Genomic DNA, 20,833 nt, shown 5'->3' with positions numbered 1-20,833 from the left:
GAACCATTTGGAGTCTGTTTTGAGGGTTTTATTCCCGTGAGCCATATTTACTGTCTCCCCCACTGCATGGTTTAGGTTTTAGTTTTTGAGAGTCTATGATAAAGATAATGAATAATGTCTTTTTCCTATTTCTGAGGCAAAAAATACCCTGTGTGGTTTCCGCGGCTCTATGAGCAGCCCCGCCGGTGTTTTGCCCAGGACCGTGTGCGTGAGTGTCAGGTGGCGTCCCGGGGGCTCATGAGAGCAAACAGCATTGGGATGTGTGGGAGATGATATTTTTGTTTTCCCGAAGTGACCACATTAGACTTGGATTCTCACCGTCTCGAGTTTGCCCAGCCCTTCCCCCGCACTGAGTGTTGATGCCAACAGTGAGCTTTTAACACGGTCGCCTCTCAGCAGTAAATCAGGAAACTAGTTTTTGCATGAGCCTCTGGAAACAGACTTCAAGTCTCTGGCATGGCTTTCAAAGTAAGCTTTGCTAAGCAATTATTGGGATGATTTTAGTTAATGTGAAAAAATTGACTCTTGTAAACAACAAGAGTTTATGCGAGTCTATGCGGGGACTCCTATTTTTAAAGACGTCTCCCTCTTGGAAAATTGTTTTCATCCTTATGAACAAAGTTACACAAAATTTAGTGTAATTTTCAAGCATAAAAGGATTCATTTCTGCCATTTAATTACACTGTTGCTCACTTTATTTGTGTTTAATTATACCTAATCGAGCCCAGTGATGTTTGGCAGAGATTAACAAGCTCTAGCTTGTCATTTTTCTTTAGAAAAACTCAACTGCGGGTTTTCACAAACCGAAAGTTTGGAGTGGGGGGATGCGTCTTTGTGTCTTTGGTGTTGTTTTATTAAAGGAAATTAAAAAGCTGATTTCTAAACACTGGCCACATGAATCTATTTTGTCCTTCCCATTTCTGTGCCCTAGATTTTCTCTATAAATAACTTCTTCTCCGTCCAAGTTGAGCTTTTAAAGTTCAAAGAACCCAAGTTAATAGTCACTGGCCACACAAATAAATAGTGCTTTCTACTCGAGCACCCAGAGTGTGTCTCCGGGATATTTCATGGTCTGGGAGGATCTCCCCTGTTGGGGGTGGGGGCCTGCTCCCCCAGCATGTAAGTGGGATCCACTTGTGTTTTTGTTCAGTTCTGGGTTTGCAGAGGAGGGAGGAGAGAAGGAGATCTGAGGACTGTTTACTTTGAGTCATTTTGCTACTGGAAAGCCACCAAGTGTGGCTTAAAAATATTGGGCAGAGTGACGGAGCCGTGGCCGCCGGCTCGGTCCAGCCTCCTGCCGCCTCGGAACCAAGACAAGGCAGCCGCTCCATGCAACCCCGCCCTCCCCGGAGGAAGGCTTGGCCTTGCCGACTGGGAAATATTGCCATGACCTTTACAGGCTTGCTCCCTGGAGTTAAATAATAGCACCAGCAGTAGTAGTGGTAGTAATAATAATAATACACTTTAGGAAAATGCGCAATATTTGTTCATCCATCTTAAACAGCAGGCAGTTCTTTATTACACACTGGCTTAACTACTGCTAAAGAAAAGTTACTCAGTGCCTCTTGTTGAGGATGGTGGAACAGGGATGACTCAGAACCTTTGCAGCAGGTGTGGGGTGCACTGTGGTGGGATTTTACAGGGGGAGGGGGTCATCTCTGCATACATCCTGGAGAAGTGGGAATTCATAGCCGAGGAGCACTGTAGCCCGCCAGGCTCCTCCATCCCTGGGATTCTCCAGGCAAGAATACTGGAGTGGGCTACCATTCCCTTCTCCAGGGGTCTGCCCAACTCAGGAATGAACCCTTGTCTCCAGCAGGTCATAATTTAAAAAATACAGGCCATAGTATTGTCTTGAAGCCTCCATGCATTTCTAGCATGGATATCAATGGGAAATGGTCCTCCATAAACAAAAGTGAAAGTGAAGGGAAACTCAGTCATGTCCAACTATTTGTGAGCCCCTGGACTATACAGTCCATGGAATTCTCCAGGCCAGAATACTGGAGTGGGTAGCCTTTCCCATCTCCAGGGGATTTTCCTGACCCAGCAACCGAACCAGGGTCTCCTACATTGAAGGCGGATTCTTTACCAGCTGAGCCACAAGGGAAGCCCAAGAATACTGGAGTGGGTAGCCTATCCCTTCTCCAGCAGGTCTTCCCAACCCAGGAACCGAACCGGGGTCTCCTGCATTTCAGGCAGATTCTTTACCAACTGAGCTAAAACATGTCACTAATTCTAGAGCCCAGGCTGGTGACTGACTCACTCTTCCCTTCCACATAACTCCATGCCAGACACACACACACACACACACACACACACACACACACACACACATACACTCCTTCTAACAAAAGGGTCAGAGGGAGAATTCAGGGCCACCTGGGATGTGTCGGACAGAGGTTAAAGCAGTAAAAAGAACTTCTGTTCAGGAGCTTTTGCAGCAGAGACTTCAGCCTACAACTGGGTTCAGTTTCAAATCCAGGTGGACGTGTAGGGGGTGAGCGCCCAGGAGCAGGATGGGGATCGGGGTGGGAACTCCCAAAGAGGAAGTATCAGGGGAAGGTGCATCCCAGCTAAACAGACGGGGGGATTCCTGCTGAAGGTGGGCAGACGATCAGACATCACCAGTGGGTGGGGAGGGTGGGGGGAGGGTGAGGAGAGCTGGTCAGATACGGAGAGTAAGCATGTGTGGAGAATGGGAGACACCTGGGCTCTTCAAGACCAGACCTAAGAACAGGGCATAGTCGAGAAAGTGGCTCAGAGAAGCTTGTCCAGTTTGATCAAGTGGAGGGTCTGTCAAAGGTAAGATGAAGCAGATCCACCACAGGCAGCCTGCTCCCTGCCTCCTCTTCAGAGACCCGTCCATACTTCTTCTACTTCTGTACTCAAAGAAAGCACTTTACTAGAGAAATCACCCCCTACTAGCCCAGAGGCATGAGGGAAAACCCCAAAGATCAGATGCTATTTTGGTTAGATGCCCAAGTGAAACACATGGTCCTCACCAGTGAATTTCACCCGGGGCGGAGAGCTTGCCCTTGGGATGCAGTGGTGAGACCTGTATCCTGAACACTGCCACCATGCCCTGAGACAGGCAGATGCACTCAGGTTGTACTCCCATGCACACACACAAGAAGGGTGTGTCTGTGAGGTTTCCGCAAACCTGGCTGTAGTGTTTGTCTGGGGGTGGGGGGTAGGAAGTTACAAATGAAGGATGGGTTGTTTATTGAGCTTAATATGGAAGATTTCAAGGCACTCTAACCACTTTGTTTCACTGAATGAAATAAAAACATCAAAGTAGACATTTATAGTGGGATATAATTTAATATTTATGTGCTGTTTACTTTATAGCCTGGATTTCAAATAATTATGGCATCTGTCTGTTTACGGTACTTTAGAAATACGACAAATTGGCTCTAAAAGTGGTTGCTGCCTTGGATGTTGTACAATAATTCTTTGGAAATAATTGCTCTGAATTTCTAGTTAATTCAAGATGTCTAGTTAATTCAACACATGAAATGGTCACTTCATACACTTAAGCTGTCATGAACTGCAAGCTGTGATGTTATTCTTAAAAGTTTAAAAATAGTATTAAAATAGTATTGTTTTAAAAATGGCAAATACTTTAGAGAAAATATATACTTAAAAATTTTATTCAAGTATTTATTGAAGTAATTTATTGAAGATTTACAATGTTGTGGTAATTACTGCTGTGTAGCAAAGTGATTCAGGTATATGAGATACATACATTATTTTTTGTATTCCTTCCTATTATGCTTTATCACAGGATACTGAATATAGTTCCCTGTGCTGCACAGTAGGACCTTGTTGTTTATCCATCCCGTATATAACAGTTGGCATCTACTAACCCCAAACTCCCAGTCCAACCCTCCCCTCCTCCTCCACCTTGGTAGCCATACTTCTCTATGTCTGTGAGTGAGTTATGTCTGACTCTTTGTGACCCCATGGACTATACGGTCTATGGAATTCTCCAGGCCAGATACTGGAGTGGGTTGCCTTTCTCGTCTCCAGGGGATCTTCCAACCCAGGGACCAAACCCAGGTCTCCTGCATTGCAGGTGGATTCGTTACCAGCTGAGCCACAAGGGAAGCCCAAGAATACTGGAGTGGGTAGCCTATCCCTTCTCGAGCAGATCTTCCCGACCCAGGAATGGAACCAGGGTCTCCTGCATTGCAGGAGGATTCTTTATCAGCTGAGCTATTTGAATAAAATTCACCCAAATAATCAGTCTCTGTACAAGTATGACTCATGGTTGCTGCTCTGTACATTTCGGTACTGTTTTATGATACTAATGATACAAAGCCTTACCTCAACCCCTCACCCAGTGCTACACCAAAGAAAATTGCTGTTGCTGCCAATAAAACATGTGAACGCCAGGCAGGAATAGTGAGCCAGTATCCAGTTATTAAGGAAGCCTATGATACAGTTGAAGCCCCACTTTTTTCTTTCTATATATGATTTGGTCCAGTGTCAGTTCAGTTCAGTCACTCAGTCGTGTCCAACTCTTTGTGACCCCATGAATCACAGCACGCCAGGCCTCCCTGTCCATCACCATCTCCCAGAGTTCACTCAGACTAACGTCCATCGAGTCCGTGATGCCATCCAGCCATCTCATCCTCTGTCGTCCCCTTCTCCTCCTGCCCCCACTCCCTCCCAGCATCAGAGTCTTTTCCAATGAGTCAACTTTGGCATCAGGTGGCCAAAGTACTGGAGCTTCAGCTTTAGCATCATTCCTTCCAAAGAAATCTCAGGGTTGATCTCCTTCAGAATGGACTGGTTGGATCTCCTTGCAGTCCAAGCGACTCTCAAGAGTCTTCTCCAACACCACAGATCAAAAGCATCAATTCTTTGGCACTCAGCCTTCTTCACAGTCCAACTCTCGCATCCATACATGACCACTGGAAAAACCATGGCCTTGACTAGATGGACTTTAGTAGGCAAAATAGTGTCTCTGCTTTTGAATATACTATCTAGATTGGTCATCACTTTTCTTCCAAGGCGTAAGCGTCCTTTAATTTCATGGCTGCAGTCACCATCTGCAGTGATTTTGGAGCCCCCCAAAATAAAGTCTGACAGTGTTTCCACTGTTTCCCCATCTATTTCCCATGAAGTGATGGGACCAGATGCCATGATCTTAGTTTTCTGAATGTTGAGCTTTAAGCCAAATTTTCCACTCTCCTCTTTCACTTTCATCAAGTGGCTCTTCACTTTCTGCCATAAGGGTGGTGTCATCTGCATATCTGAGGTGACTGATATTTCTCCCGGCAATCTTGATTCCAGCTTGTGTTTCTTCCAGTCCAGCGTTTCTCATGATGTACTCTGCATATACGTTAAATAAGCAGGGTGACAATATACAGGCTTGACGTACTCCTTTTCCTATTTGGAACCAGTCTGTTGTTCCACGTCCAGTTCTAAGTGTTGCTTCCTGACCTGCATACAGATTTCTCAAGAGGCAGGTCAGGTGGTCTGGTATTCCCATCTCTTTCAGAGATTCTGAAAGAGTGTAGAATGAGCCAAAAAAAAAAAAAAATCATGAAATCCTCATTCTATGGAATCTAATGCCATGTAAATGACACACAGCGATATATGGCAAAAACTCTTTGGCCAAAACAGTCCTCGTGTGGGATAGACACTCTAGAATACAGCCAAGAATCAAAAAGGAAGCACAAAGATTTCTCCAACACTAAAGTATACGTTCTTTCTCAAGAGAGATGGGACTATCAACACCCCTGTGTGTATTCTTTCAAGTCGGATCATTTATCCAGTGTCTCGGGAATGGGGAGAGGAAGTGAGTGGCTGTGGACAGTGATGCCCGGCAGGAGAGAGGGAGGGCAGCTGACTGCCTGGCAGGGGCGTTAACACAGCCGCAGCCCCTGCAGACCCAGAGCTGTCTGGTTCTTTGTGCTATAGCGCAATGCAGCAGTGGATTCAACCAGGAAAGGTGAAGTTCTATTTTGTGTACCCATTTTCAAAAGCAAGTAGTTGGAGACTCATTTTAAACAGATTTTTATTCAGTAAAAATGTTTTAGATGAAAAGTGACGCTTTTGTTATTGTTCAGTCTCTCAGTCGTGTCGACTCTTTGCGACCCCATGTACCACGGCACGCCAGGCTTCCCTGTCCTTCACCATCTCCTGGAGTTTGCGCAAACTCACGTCCATTGAATCAATGATGCCATCCAACCATCTCATCCTCTGTCGTCCTCTTCTCCTTTTGCCCTCAATCTTTCCTAGCATCAGGGTCTTTTCCAGTGAGTCAGTTCTTTGCATCAAGTGGCTAAAGTACTTCAAAGTGATGTTTGAAGTCACCTAAAAAACTGGGGTCTGCAGACCCCTTTGTTCCCCAGTGAGACTTTATTATACTGGAATCAAGAAAACTTGGACTGTAGAGCATCCAGAAAAGTAAAAGCCATTGGTTTCCCTTCTTTGGCTGGATGCTAGTGCTTGATTTCTAGTTTGGAGGCTTTATATGTTTTCCAGTTTATTTCTCAGAATAGCCCTGTAGGGCCGGGTGATTATCCCCTCTCACAGATGAAGCAGCTGAGGGTCAGAGAGTTCCCAGAGTAACTTGGCTGGCAAGTGGCCCATGTGTGTTTATCTCCAGTGTAGGAGAATACCCCCATTCTGCTGTGTCAGCCTGGCCGGGGGAGCAGCGTTTCAGAGGTGTGCTGCCAGTTCACGGACCCCTACCTCTTTCCCTCTGTTTGCTTGTCTTCCTCTCCCTGCTGCTCCTTCCCTGCTTGTTAACCTGTATGAGACCCATGCAGTCCAAGCCGCCTGCATCCGAGAGCGATTTTGCAGTTGTGGCGCCAGGGACCTTTGACGGGGACGCTGAGCTTGAGGCCCCACCCCGGATGTCACATGCTTTGATCCCTGATGCTGGGGGCACGGGGTGGGAGGTGCCCTTCTGTGCCAAATGAAAATCTTGGGATGCCCGGCTCTCTCTGCAGCTGACGTGGTCCCAACGCAGATCACACTGAGAGGCTCAGCCCCCCAAATAGCAGGGGCTCCCCCCCACCCCACTGAGACCAAGCACACATCCTAAGAACTCTCTAGATGTGCGTCTGTGCTGTTTTCCTGATTGCTACAGCTGCTTTCTGTACGAAAATCAAATCATTACGGAGTCATGAGAACTGAAAACACCTCATCATTCCACCCCCACAAAAAAAAGAATCCCTGTTAACAGTTTTAAAGAGATTCTAATTTGTGAATTGGGGCTTCCCTCGCGGCTCAGATGGTAAAGAATCTGCCTCAATGCGGGAGACCCCGGTTCCACCCTTCTCCTGCCCCACCCTCCCCCGCCTTCGGGTCAGAGCTTTGTCCAGATGGAGCCCTCAGGGTTGAGGAGGGGCTGACCTCCTGCTTTGTTTTTCTCCCCAGCACTTTGCTGTGCTTGTTCAAGACACATCTGAAAGACGGACAGAGGAGCTGCAAGGGGGACGAAGGGGCCCCTCCTCCCAAATGTGCATGAGTTCATTAGTGGATTGAAGCCTTATTGCTAATACCCTTTATTGAGTTCCTTACTGAGTACAGGCAATACTATTCTTTGTATTGGTTTTTGTTTTTTGATTGAAGTGTAGTTGATTTACAACGTGTTAGTTTCGGGTGTACAGCAAAGAGATTCAGGCACACATATATACCTATGCTTTTTCAGATTCTTTCCCCATCATAGATTATTAGAAGATATTGTGTATGGTTCCCTGTGCTATATCGTAGAACCTGCTGTTTATCTGTTTTATATACAGTAGTGTGTATCCGTTAACCCCAACCTTCAAAGTTGTCCCTCTCCTCCACCTCCTCCTTTGGTAACCATAAGTTTGTTTTCTATGTCTGTGAGTCTATGTCTGTTTTATAATTAAATTCATTTGTATATTTTTGTATGTGTGTCTGTTGATTTTGATTTATTTTTTAATTAGTTGTCTTTGTATATAAATATGGATGGCAGAAAGTGAAGAAGAACTAAAAAGCCTCTTGACGAAAGTGAAAGAGGAGAGTGAAAAAGTTGGCTTAAAGCTCAACATTCAGAAAACAAAGATCATGGCATCCAGTCCCATCACTTCATGGCAGATAGATGCGGAAACAGTGTCAGACTTTATTTATTTTGAGGGGGCTCCAAAATCACTGCAGGTGGTGACTGCAGCCATGAAATTAAAAGACGCTTATTCCTTGGAAGAAAAGTTATGACCAGCCTAGATAGCATATTCAAAAGCAGAGACATTATTTTGCCAACAAAGGTCCGTCTAGTCAAGGCTATGGTTTTTCCTGCGGTCATGTATGGATGTGAGAGTTGGACTGTGAAGAAAGCTGAGTGCCAAAGAATTGATGCTTTTGAACTGTGGTGTTGGAGAAGATTCTTGAGAGTCCCTTGGACTGCAAGGAGATCCAAACAGTCCATCCTAAAGGAGATCAGCCCTGGGATTTCTTTGGAAGGAATGATGCTAAAACTGAAATTCCAGTACTTTGGCCACCTCATGCAAAGAGTTGACTCATTGGAAAAGACTCTGATGCTGGGAGGGAGTGGGGGCAGGAGGAGAAGGGGACGACAGAGGATGAGATGGCTGGATGGCATCACGGACTCGATAGACGTGAGTCTGAGTGAACTCCGGGAGTTGGTGATGGACAGGGAGGCCTGGCGTGCTGCGATTCATGGGGTCGCAGAGAGTCGGACACGACTGAGAGACTGAACTGAACTGAACTGAATGGATGGAGAAATTAAATGTGTAAATATTATGGAGAAATGAGGATTTTGACCTCCCTGGACCTGTGTTCTGGCTTCCATGGTTCCCAGAAGAGAGAGCTGAGGCTGTGAGGGGAGCCCTGAGTCCCACTGCCCCTCTGGCTGCCCGTGGGACTGGCACACCCTCGTGTGGGGCCGTGTGGGCCCCCGGCACAGCCTCGTGTGGGGCCGTGTGGGCCCCCGGCACAGCCTCGTGTGGGGCCGTGTGGGCCCCCGGCACACCCTCGTGTGGGGCTGCGTGTGCAGCTTATGAGCTGCTGCCTGGTTTTCTTGTTCATGGCCAGTGTTCTATAGAGCAGAGAAGGCGATGGCACCCCATCCAGGACTCTTGCCTGGCAAATCCCATGGATGGAGGAGCCTGTAGGCTGCAGGCCATGGGGTTGCGAAGAGTCGGACACGACTGAGCAACTTCACTTTCACTTCTCGCTCTCATGCGTTGGAGAAGGAAATGGCAACCCACTCCAGTGTTCTTGCCTGGAGAATCCCAGGGACGGCGGAGCCTGGTGGGCTGCCGTCTATGGAGTCGGACATGAGTGAAGCGACTTAGCAGCAGCAGCAGTTCTATAGAAACCATCACATAGTCAGTTTAACTGTGATATGTAACTCTTCAGACATCCTCCTGTGTACGTGTCAGATAAACTGCCAGAAAGGCCCACAGTATAATAATAGGAAGTCTGGCTCTGGAATTAAATGGTGTAGGTCTCGTACCTTGTGCCCCAGCAGTTCTGCTCCAGGATATACATATGAAAAAAACAAAAACACTAATTCAAAAAAATACATGCACTTCAGGATTCATAGCAGTACCACTTAAAATAGCAAAGGTATGGAAGCAACCTAAGTGTCCATCAACAGAGGGATGGATAAGAAAGATGTTGTGTGTGTGTGTGCATGTGAGTGTGTGTGTGTGTGTGTGTAGTGTTCTTTTAGGTGTCATATAAGCATCTTCTATCAGACAGCAATAAACAGCCAGGGCTTCCCAGGTGGCACAGTGGTAAAGAACCTCCCTGCCCATATAGGAGACGCAGGAGATGCAGGCTTGACCCCTGGGTCAGGAAGATCCCCTGGAGAAGGAAATGGCAACCCACTCCAGTATTCTTGCCTAGAGAATCCCATGGACAGAGGAGCCTGGTGGGCTATTAGTCTATGGGGTTGCAAAAGAGTCAGACTCAGTGTTTAAACAATGATAATAAACAGCTAAATATTTCAAGGCAGTTCACTGGATAGGTTTCTAGGCTTGTAAGCCTCTGACATTTCATATGCAGCTGTCCTTGCATTCTAATACTTATCAAAGCACTTATTTTCTGCCTTGATAAGTGAGTGTGTGTCTGCCTATTTCCCTGACTCCAGTTTCTGAGGACTCAGATGACCGGCCGAATTAGAGAAGAAAGTGCCTGATTCTGCCCTGAGCCGGCGATAATTCAGCAGCGGGAGGCAGAGAGCCTTTCGTATTCAAATGCTCATGCTGCTGGAATAAAGTGGATGACAAAGTATACTTCTGGTCGTAAGAGAGATTATTAGCAGGGAGACACATGGGAACCGCTGAAAGAGGGGCCTTTGTGTGCAGGGAGGCGGGCACTGGGTAATTACCAGCCCGGTTCCCCGTCGTATCTCGTCGTCCTCCTTTTTCATGCTTGCGGGGTCTGAATAGCCATCTCTTGTCTGTTCATCCCCACAGGAATGTGGCTTTGGCTACGGGGAGGACGCCCAGTGTGTGAAGTGCCGGCCGCACAGGTTCAAGGAGGACTGGGGCTCTCAGAAGTGCAAGCCATGCCTGGACTGCACCCTGCTGAGCCGCTTCCAGAAGGCCAACTGCTCGGCCACCGGCGACGCCGTCTGCGGGGACTGCCTGCCTGGGTATGTGGCCAGTCCTCCCCGGGAGATCAGGTCGTTATTCTGAGCAGGATTTTCTCTCTGGTTCCCTTCCAGACACGGATGCCTGCTGACATCCACCTGCTGACATCCAAGGTTGCCGAGGTTCACGGCTTTTCTGTTTCCCGGGCCTCCCGCGCGCCCTGCATGGTGACAGACGGGGGGTTAGGATCAAACAGATAAGCCAGTGACCAAGGCTCAGTGTCACAAAAATCTGCAGAGTCCCCACCAGTCAATAAGAAAGAAAAGATGGACAAAGGGATGAAAGAATAAGGCAGCTCACAAAAGAGGAAGTTCATGTGGCCTGTGATGCTAGGAAGATGGCCATCCTCCATATGATCAGAGAAATGCAAATACCACCGTCCAGCCGGTCACTTCTGTGGTGTTTGTGGGGCAGCTGCCAGGTGTTGCTTTCGGGAGGGAGACAAAGACTGCCGCCCATGGGCAGCTTACATCCTAATACGGTTTGAAAGATATGTGAATAGTAAATAATAAGAAGTTGTGCAGAAAGGTAGAAGGTGGTGGTTCCTGGGGAAAACAGAAAGTCTTCAGCAGCTCAGGGGTCTGGGTGTGCCCCCCAGGGACAGAGAAGAGAGGCAAGTGGCAGGATCAGAGTGGGTCATCAGGCTGCGTGATACTGAAAAGCTGAGGTCTCTGTGGACGCAGGCCCTGGGGTGGACGTGTGTGCATTTCAGAAACGGCCGAGAGGACAGGCAGGTAGGTGTAGGCAACAGAGCGGGCTGGAGGGAGAGGCAGAAGGGGTGTTAGGGGTGGACTTGTGTGATGCTGGAGACCTTAAATGTACACATCAGAAAGGAACCCAGGCCATGGACAGAAAGCAGACCACACCTGGGCCAGGTGGAGAGACAAAGCCCAGGAGGAGGGATTTTTAAAGTTTTAAGTGCTTATAGGTAACGATTGGCTGGACCTGCCAGATGAAACAGGCAGCTGGAAGCCAGAGTGGTGATGAAAACTGGGACCCACTGGGGCCGAATGGTGGTCTGTTAGAGAGCGAAGAGGCCTTGCTGCAGGAGGTAAGGCAGAGAAGAGACCAGATGACTGCCAGGAGGATGTGTTTAATACAGAGCAGAGCCAAAGGAGAGACCAGGAATCCTGGAGCTCACCTGGAACCCAGGTTTTATGGCAAAAGTGAATTGACCAGGGCCAGCAGCATTACGAGAGCAGCAGACATGTATTACTTAGTGGCTAAGCACTCTGTATCCTCTGAAGGAGGAAATGACAACCCACTCCAGTAATCTCGCCTGGAGAATCCCATGGACAGAGGAGCCTGGCGGGCTGCAGTCCATAGAGTTGCAAAAAAGTCAGACAGGACTGAAACAATTTAACACAGAGAAGCACTTTACATGAATTATTTTCTGTAATGTTCACAGTGTTTTAAAAATGAAGAAACTGAGCTTTGTCACTAAGGTTATTCAGGCAAGACTGCACAGACAGTACGAGGCACAACTTGGAGCCGTGTCCAGGACTCTGCTGCCAGAATCCACGCTCCAAGTCATGACAGATGGAGGGCCCTCACTGCACTTGACCAGCATGTGCCCACAAAACCAGGCATTTGACAGATGCTGGGTGCTTGTCCTGGGGCTTGTACTGAAGCCAGAAGACAGCTAAAACTCTGGGCCCAAAGGAAGAGCAGAAAATAGCCTTATGAGTCAGGTCCTCATGCAAAACTTACCACCCAAACAGATGCAAAAAGTAGTGGTCTTACACCAACAGCACAACAACCAAAGGGAAAATAGCTGTATTGGACTTCATCAAAATTAAAATCTTTTGTGCTTCAAAGGATACTGTCAAGAAAATGAGAGACAACCCCCTGGAATTAGAGCTATTCATAAATCATAAACCATATATGTGATAAGGAACTATCTTATCTAGAATATATAAAGAGCTCTTACAACTCAATAACAAAAAGACAAGTAACCCAATTAAATTATGGGCAAAGGATATGAATAGACATTTCTGCAAATAAGATACACAGATGATACTCATGAGTGAGCTCGTGAAAAGATACTCAATATCAGTCATCAGGGAAATGCAGAAAAATACCCACACATATACTTCACATCCATGAGGATCAGTTCATTTCAGTCACTCAGTCGTGTCCGACTCTCTGCCAGCCCATGAACTGCAGCACGCCAGGCATCCCTGTCCATCACCAACTCCCGGAGTTTACCCAAACTCATGTCCATTGAGTTGGTGATGCCATCTAACCATCTCATCCTCTGTTGTCCTCTTCTCCTCCTCCCCTCAATCTTTCTCAGCATCAGGGTCTTTTCCAATGAGTCAGCTCTTTGCATCAGGTGGCCAAAGTATTGGAGTTTCAGCTTTAAAATCAATCCTTCCAATGAACACCCAGGGCTGATCTCCTTTAGGATGGACTGGTTGGATCTCCTTACAGTACAAGGGACTCTCAAGAGTCTTCTCCAACACCACAGTTCAAAAGCATCAATTCTTCGGTGCTCAGCTTTCTTCACAGTCCAACTCTCACATCCATACATGACCACTGGAAAAACCATAGCCTTGTCTAGACAGACCTTTATTGGCAAAGTAATGTCTCTCCTTTTTAATATGCTGTCTAGGTTGGTCATAGCTTTCCTTCCAAGGACCAAGCATATTTTAATTTCATGGCTGCAGTCACCATCTGCAGTGATTTTGGAGCCCCCCAAAATAAAGTCAGCCACTGTTTCCCCATCTATTTGCCATGAAGTGATGGGACTGGATGCCACGGTCTTCGTTTTCTGAATGTTGAGCTTGAAGCCAACTTTTTCACTCTCCTCTTTCACTTTCATCAAGAGGCTCTTTAGTTCTTTTTCACTTTCTGCCATAAGGGTGGTGTCATCTGCATATCTGAGGTTGTTGATATTTCTCCTAGCAATCTTGATTCCAGCTTGTGCTTCCTCCAGCCCAGTGTTTCTCATGATGTACTCTGCATAGAAGTTAAATAAGCAGGGTGATAACATGCAGCCTAGACGTACTCCTTTTCCTACTTAGAACCAGTCTGTTGTTCCATGTCCAGTTCTAAGTGTTGCTTCCTGACCTACATACAGATTTCTCAAGAGGCAGGTCAGGTGGTCTGGTATTCCCATCTCTTTCAGAATTTTCCACAGTTTATTGTGATCCACACAGTCAAAGGCTTTGGCATAGTCAATAAAGCAGAAATAGATGGTTTTTTGGAACTCTGTTGCTTTTTTGATGATCCAGCGGATGTTGGCAATTTGATCTCTGGTTCCTCTGCCTTTTCTAAAACCAGCTTGAACGTCTGGAAGTTCACAGTTCACGTATTGCTGAAGCCTGGCTTGGAGAATTTTGAGCATTACTTTACTGGCGTGTGAGATGAGTGCAATTGTGTGGTAGTTTGAGCATTCTTTGGCATTTCCTTTCTTTGGGACTGGAATGAAAACTGACCTTTTCCAGTCCTGTGGCCACTGCTGAGTTTTCCAAATTTGCTGGCATATTGAGTGCAGCACTTTCACAGCATCATCTTTCAGGATTTGAAATAGCTCAACTAGAATTCCATCATCTCCACTAGCTTTGTTGGTAGTGATGCTTTCTAAGGCCCACTTGACTTCACATTCCAGGATGTCTGGCTGATTTGAAACAGCTCAACTGGAATTCCATCACCTCCACTAGCTTTGTTCGTAGTGATGCTTTCTAAGGCCCACTTGACTTCACATTCCAGAATGTCTGGCTCTAGGTGAGTGATCACACCATCGTGATTATCCAGGTCATGAAGATCTTTTTTATACAGTTCTTCTGTATATTCTTGATTCTGTGTCCACAAGGATGGCTGTAGCCAAAAGACAGACAATAGCAGGTATTGGTGAGGACTGGAGAAACTGGAAATGTAAAACGGTGCTGCTGCTTTGGAAAACAGTGTGGAAGATCCTCAACAAGTTACACTTTGAGTTTCCTTGCAACCCAGCCGTTCTACCCTTGGGTATATAACCAGGGGCATTGAGAACGTGCCACACAAAAACTTGTACACAGCTGTTCACAGCACTATAAGTAATAGTAAAAAGTAGAAGTGACCCCAATATCCTTCAGCTGATCAATGGATCAACAAAATGGAGTGTAATTAACGAATTAATGACAGAATGCTGTTCTGCAGTAAAAGGAATGAATTACCAATACAGGTGGCAACGTGGGTGAACCTAGAAAGCATGATGCGAAGTGAGAGAAATCAATCACAAGGACCCCGTTCTGTGTGGTTCCATGTGTGTGACATGTCCTGCTGTGGCAGATCTAAGGAACAGAAAGTAAATCAGTGGCTGTCGAGGGCTAGTGGCTGGGGAAGATTGAGAAGAATGAGCAGAGTTTCTTTTCTAGAGTGATGAAGATATTCTAAAATAGTCGGTTCTGATGGAACACAGAATGTGTCAATGAATGCTCTGTGAATGTGTCGATACTAAAGACTGTTTACTTTAAAGGGATGGAGTGCATGGTATTTGAAGTATATCTCAATAATCTACTCTGGTTTTTTTTTTAAATTGGATTATTTGGTTTTTTATTGTTGATTTGTAAGTTTTTTAATGAATTTTTTATTTCTTGACTGTGCTGCACAGCACGTGAGAGCTGTTCCTGACCAGGGATCGAACCCATGCCCCTGCATTGGAGGTGCAGAGCCTTAACCGCTGGACCACCAGGGATGTCCCCAATCTGTTATTTTTTTTAAAAAAAAGGAATGTAATTTCAGAAGGCGCTGATACCTGTTGAGTATCATTATGCCGAGTTTTGACCTTGTGCAAATCTAATGCAGGGATAGAAACTGAACACCTGTCTTATCTCTGTTCCTGTCCTGACAAAACCGAGTCTGGGCGCCTCTGCCCTCTTCACTGGGGTCGGGCGTGGGGGCAGGGGGAAGAGGAGTCCATGGGGGCTGCCACCCAAGGGGGCCAGTGCCTAGAGACCCAGGACTCGCTGTTTGTGGGACTGGGGAGGACCCCAGGTGTGAGCTGCTGGACCGTGAGAGGATCCAGCCTCCCTCAGCCCCCTCCCAGACGCACTTCTTCATGTCCCACCAAATTTGCTGTCACCTGAACCCACAGCTTTTACTTCCATCAATGTTTGCTCGTCCTGTAAATGAATGCTTCCATGCGGGAAGGTTAGAAATGAGTAGATATTTGAATAGTGTTTCATAGTTTATTTATATGATTAGTTTAAAATTACATCCTTTCTAAGCCAGCATGAAGGTATGGGGCAGGCAACAACTACAGAGTGACTTGTACACAGGTCTTCCTGGGCGTGTTCAAAGTGCTCACCCAGCTTGACTGTGTTTATGTGAAAGAGCAAATAGTTCACACGTGCTCTACAGACAGGAACATTGAGGCACAAAGAAAATAAACAGGGACGTCCCTGGTGGTCCAGTGGCGAGGACTCTGTGCCTGGGTTTGCAGGAGGCCTGGGTTTGATCCACGGTCAGGGAACCAGATCCCACATGCTGCAACTAAGATATGGTGTACTCAAATAAATAAGTAAATATTTTTTAAAAAAGAAAGAAAATAAATGAATTGCATATTGCCTCCAGAAAAATGCCAAGATCAGGCACAATGTGGGCATTTTTATTCCTGCTGCCACGCCGGGCTTCTGCAGCCATGGTCTTGCTGGGATAAGGACCTGACTGTGGGCTGGGCCCCGCCGAACCCTGGGGTGGAGTCTGTCCTCCGGGCTACAGTTTGACCGACCAGGGAAAGTCAGTGCCCTTGTTCCCAAGTATGGTCGTGGCTTCCAGCCAGTTACTTGATTTCTCTGACATCAGTTCTTCTCACCTGTGAAAATATCATCCATCTAATAGAGACTTCCCTGGTGGTTCAGTGGTTAAGGCTTCACCTTCTAGCGCAGGATTCGATCCCTGGTCAGGGAACTAAAATCCCACAGGCCTTGTGGCCAAAAAGCCAAAACATGAGACAGAAGCAATGTTGAATGAGACAGAAGTAATGAATTCAACAAAGACTAAAAATGGTCCACATCAAAAAAAAAATCTCTAAGATAAATAAGTCAATTATGTAAAAATCAAGGCTATGGTTTTTCCAGTGGTCATGTATGGATGTGAGAGTTGGACTGTGAAGAAAGCTGACCTTTTGAACTGTGGTGTTGGAGAAGACTCTTGAGAGTCCCTTGGACTGCAAGGAGATCCAACCAGTCCATCCTAAAGGAGACCAGTCCTGGATCTTCATTGGAAGGACTGATGCTGAGGGTGAAACTCCAATACTTTAGCCACCTGATGCAAAGAGTTGACTCATTGGAAAAGACCCTGATACTGGGAGGGATTAGGGGCAGGAGGAGAAGGGGATGACAGAGGATGAGATGGCTGGATGGCATCACCAACCCGATGGACGTGAGTCTGAGTGAACTCCAGGAGCTGGTGATGGACAGGGAGGCCTGGCGTGCTGTGATTCATGGGGTCGCAAAGAGTCGGACATCACTGAGCAACTGAACTGAACTGATGCATATATCATGTAGTAATGCTACCAACCTGTAGCACTGTTGGAAGGGTTAAGAATAGAGCTAATGTCCAGAGCCTGGCAGAGTGCCTCGGGGACAGGAAGCACTAAATACATCATAGCCATTACTGTCAGTTAATGTTGTGCGGGGTCTATAAAAGCTTTGCAAAAGGGGCCACATGGCCTCTGGCAGGGGTCCCTCTTTGCTGCTTTTAGTAACCAGGATGGCTGACATTTTCCAAGCACTGTGTATGGATTCGATGATTTAATTGCCAAACCACTCTGTGAAGAAGGGATTAGCATCACGCCTTCCTTGCAAAGGACGTTTTTGTTGTTGTTCTTGTTCAGTCCCTTAGTCGTGTCTGACTCTTTGTGGCCCCCTAGACTGCAGCACTCTAGGCTCCCCTGTCCTTCTCAAACCCATGTCCATTGTGTCGGTGATGCCATCTAACTATCTCATCCTCTGGCATCCCCTTCTCCTCCTGCCTTCAATCTTTCCCAGCATCAGAGTCTTTTCCAGTGAGTCAGCTCTTTGCACCAGGCGGCCAACTTGCTGGAGCTTCAGCATCAGTTCTTCCAATGAATATTCAGGGTTGATTTCCTTTAGGATTGACTGGTTTGATCTCCTTGCAGTCTAAGGGACTCTTGAGAGTCTTCTCCAACTCCGTGATACAAAAGCAGCAATTCTACAGTGCTCAGCCTTCTTTATGTTCCAACTCTCTCATCTGTAGATGACTAATGGAAAAACCATAGCTTAGGAGTTATTTAAATACTCTGAACATCAACCCCTTATCAGATATATGATTTGCAAATAAATTTTCCCATAGTATAGGTTGCCTTTCCATTCTTTTCGTTGTCTCAATTGTTTTTAACTTCTGAAGAAACTGTTACTAAAATTCAAGTCTTTTTTTTTCAGTTGTGACATTTTTAACCACTTTGTTGAAGTATGATTGACTAATGCTGTACATATCTATTGTATACCACCCCATGAGTTTGGTAATAAGTACATATCACCTTGATAGTATCCTTTGATATACAAAAGTCTCAGATTTAATATGCTTCCTGTCTATTTTTGCTTTTGTTGTCTACTTATTATATCCCTTTTGATGTCATATCCAAGAAATCATTACCAGATGTTGTCAGGAAACTTCTCCTGTATTTTCTTCTAGGAATTTACAGTCTGGGGGTCTTATGTTTAGGTCTTTAATTCATTTTGAATTAATTTTTTTATTTGATGTAGGATCAGGATCCAACTTCAGTTTTTTGAATGTGGCAATCTAGTCTCCCAGCACCTTTTGTTGAAGAGACTGTCCCAGAGCCATTAATTAGACCAAACGTTCAGACTCATCCAGTACTTGCTCAACCTTCCATTTTCGACTGTGAAGATCTGCTTACATGATTATAATATGGTGACTTTCCACCACAATTTAATAAAAAAAATGTTTCTTTTGGAATTTATAAAGGACAAATCAAAGAACAAAGTTGGAGGAGTCACACTTCCTGATATCAGAACACATTACAAACTCCAGTTTTCAGTACAGTATGATGCTGGCATAAATGCAGACACACAGAGCAGAACAGAGCAGAACAGAGAGCCCAGAGGCGAACCCGCACATGCGTGGCCAGACGATTTTCTGCAAGCTTCTACAAGGGAGTGTGACTCCTCCAACTTTGTTCTTTGCCTTTTACCTTATAAATTCCAAAAGAAATATTTTTTACCAAATTGTGGTGGAAAGTCACCATATTACGATCATTTAAGCAGACCTTCACAATCAATTAAAAATGGAAGGTTGAGCAAGTACTGGATGAGTCTGAACATTTGGTCTAATTATCTAGTTTAAATGCAGATTTTGCTTCAACCACAAATCATGCAGATTTGCTAAATAATCCAATTCCACAAAATCATTGCATCTATCTGTCTCTATAAACTTGATCTGTAATTTATTCTCCATATCACTATTTTATGTCATGGAAAAGTCAAAAAATGCATGTGTCTATAATACATATATCATGTATACATATGTATGTATATACAAATCACTGGAATCCCCACCATTTAGAAATAATCACTATTAATATTGGTGTATAATATACCAATGCAGCTTTACACACATAAATGTCTCTAGCTGCATTGATAAATAATCTGAAAGAATCTATACCAAAGTGTGTGTTTGTGCAAATTAGAATTATATTATTCACAATTCATTTTCAGTTAATGGTATTTCATGAATTGAAAAAAAAATAGGTACGTAGACCTGCATTGTGGTTTCTAAAGGCCCCCTCATATTCCACAGCCTTGGGTCCACCACGGCTGAGGTCACATCTGCTGTTGGGTGTGGGCCAGGCCTCTTGGGTTTTTTTCTTTTATAAGCAATGCTGTGGTTTCTCTATTTACATCCAATTTTCCCCACTTGATTATTTTTTGAGGATAAATTTTAAAACATGAGATTACTGGATAGGATGTAAACTGTTCTATTGAGTTCTGATGGCCTGTTGCTAAATTGCCCTGTAAAGCAGTTTGTATTCCCCCTGCACACGTGTGCCCGTTTGCCTAGGTGCGTGCCAACAGGTTCCCAATTTTCTAATTCAAAACAGTATATTTTCATTGCAGTTTGCATTTGCTTGTTAGTAATGAGGTAAAAGATTTTAATGTTAAAAATTTTTTAAGTTCTTAATTTCATCATCTTTTCCCCCTTAGCTCAGTTGGTAAAGAATCCCCTGCAATGCAGGAAACCCTGGTTCAATTCCTGGGTCAGGAAGATCCGCTGGAGAAGGGATAGGCTACCCAGTCCAATATTCTTGGGCTTCCCTTGCGGCTCAGCTGGTGAAGAATCTGCCTGCAATGCAGGAGACCTGGGTTCAATCCCTGGGTTGGGAAGACCCCCTGGAGAAGGGAAAGGCTCCCCACTCCAGTATTCTCGCCTGGAAAATTCCATGCACTGTATAGTCCATGGGGTCACAAAGAGTCGGACACAACTGAGCAACTTTTTAAATTATGAAATTTTAAAATTATGATGTGTCCTTTGGAACATTAATGTTCTTTGCATGTTTTTCAGTTGCCGTATTTACTTTTATACAAATTTATTTATTTTTAAAAAATTTATTTTTGGCTGCACTTGTTCTTTGTTGCTGTGTGCAGGCTGTCTCTAGTTTCGACAAGTGTTAATAGTTGTAGCCCTGGGGCTTTGTTGCTCCAAAGCATGTGGGATCTTGCCAGAGCAGGGATCAAACCCGTGTCTCCTGCATTGGCAGGCATATTTTTAACCACTGGACCATCAGAGATGCCCCATGTTTACTTTCATCATAATGATTTTTAAGTTAAGTTATAGACAACACTGTGATTAGAACTATTTTCCACTTTTCTTCTGCCCACTAATTATGTTGACGGTTTGTTTTTGCTCTTCAGACGTCTCTAGTATTTGTGCATGCATGTGTATGTGAGTGTGTTTATGTGTGTGTGTGTTCACAACTGTTAATCTCTTCTATTCTGGTTCCTGGATTTCTTGTCATTCCTAGAAAGGTGTCCCCGTATCAAGATTGTACAAGTATCTCCCTACATTTTCCTGGTGTTCTTATGGTTTGCGTTGCATTTTGGTTTCTGAATTTCAAAGGTTAAAAACTAGCACTGCATAAGGTATTTTGTCATTTAAATAACAGTAGAAATGTCCAGATTTCATATTCCCTCTTGGCGCTCCCCCAACGCACACCTCAATGTACAAAAGTGGGGCTGAGTAGAATCTACAAAGTTACATTT

At 45.3% G+C, this 20,833-nt stretch overlaps 1 protein-coding gene across 1 annotated transcript in view; it reads left to right on the top strand.

Moving 5' to 3' along the window:
* The window catches only part of TNFRSF19 (TNF receptor superfamily member 19), a 96,092-nt gene that overhangs the window by 34,198 nt on the left and 41,061 nt on the right, over window positions 1-20,833 (top strand). The window contains exon 4 of the mRNA XM_052650090.1: window positions 10,428-10,606. Coding sequence (XP_052506050.1) covers window positions 10,428-10,606 — 179 coding nt within the window. The remainder of the gene's footprint in view (window positions 1-10,427; window positions 10,607-20,833) is intronic.

Source organism: Budorcas taxicolor, chromosome 12 (genome assembly GCF_023091745.1).
Source record: "Budorcas taxicolor isolate Tak-1 chromosome 12, Takin1.1, whole genome shotgun sequence".
Lineage (NCBI taxonomy): Eukaryota > Metazoa > Chordata > Mammalia > Artiodactyla > Bovidae > Budorcas > Budorcas taxicolor.
This window is presented reverse-complemented; position numbering and strand designations above follow the sequence as displayed.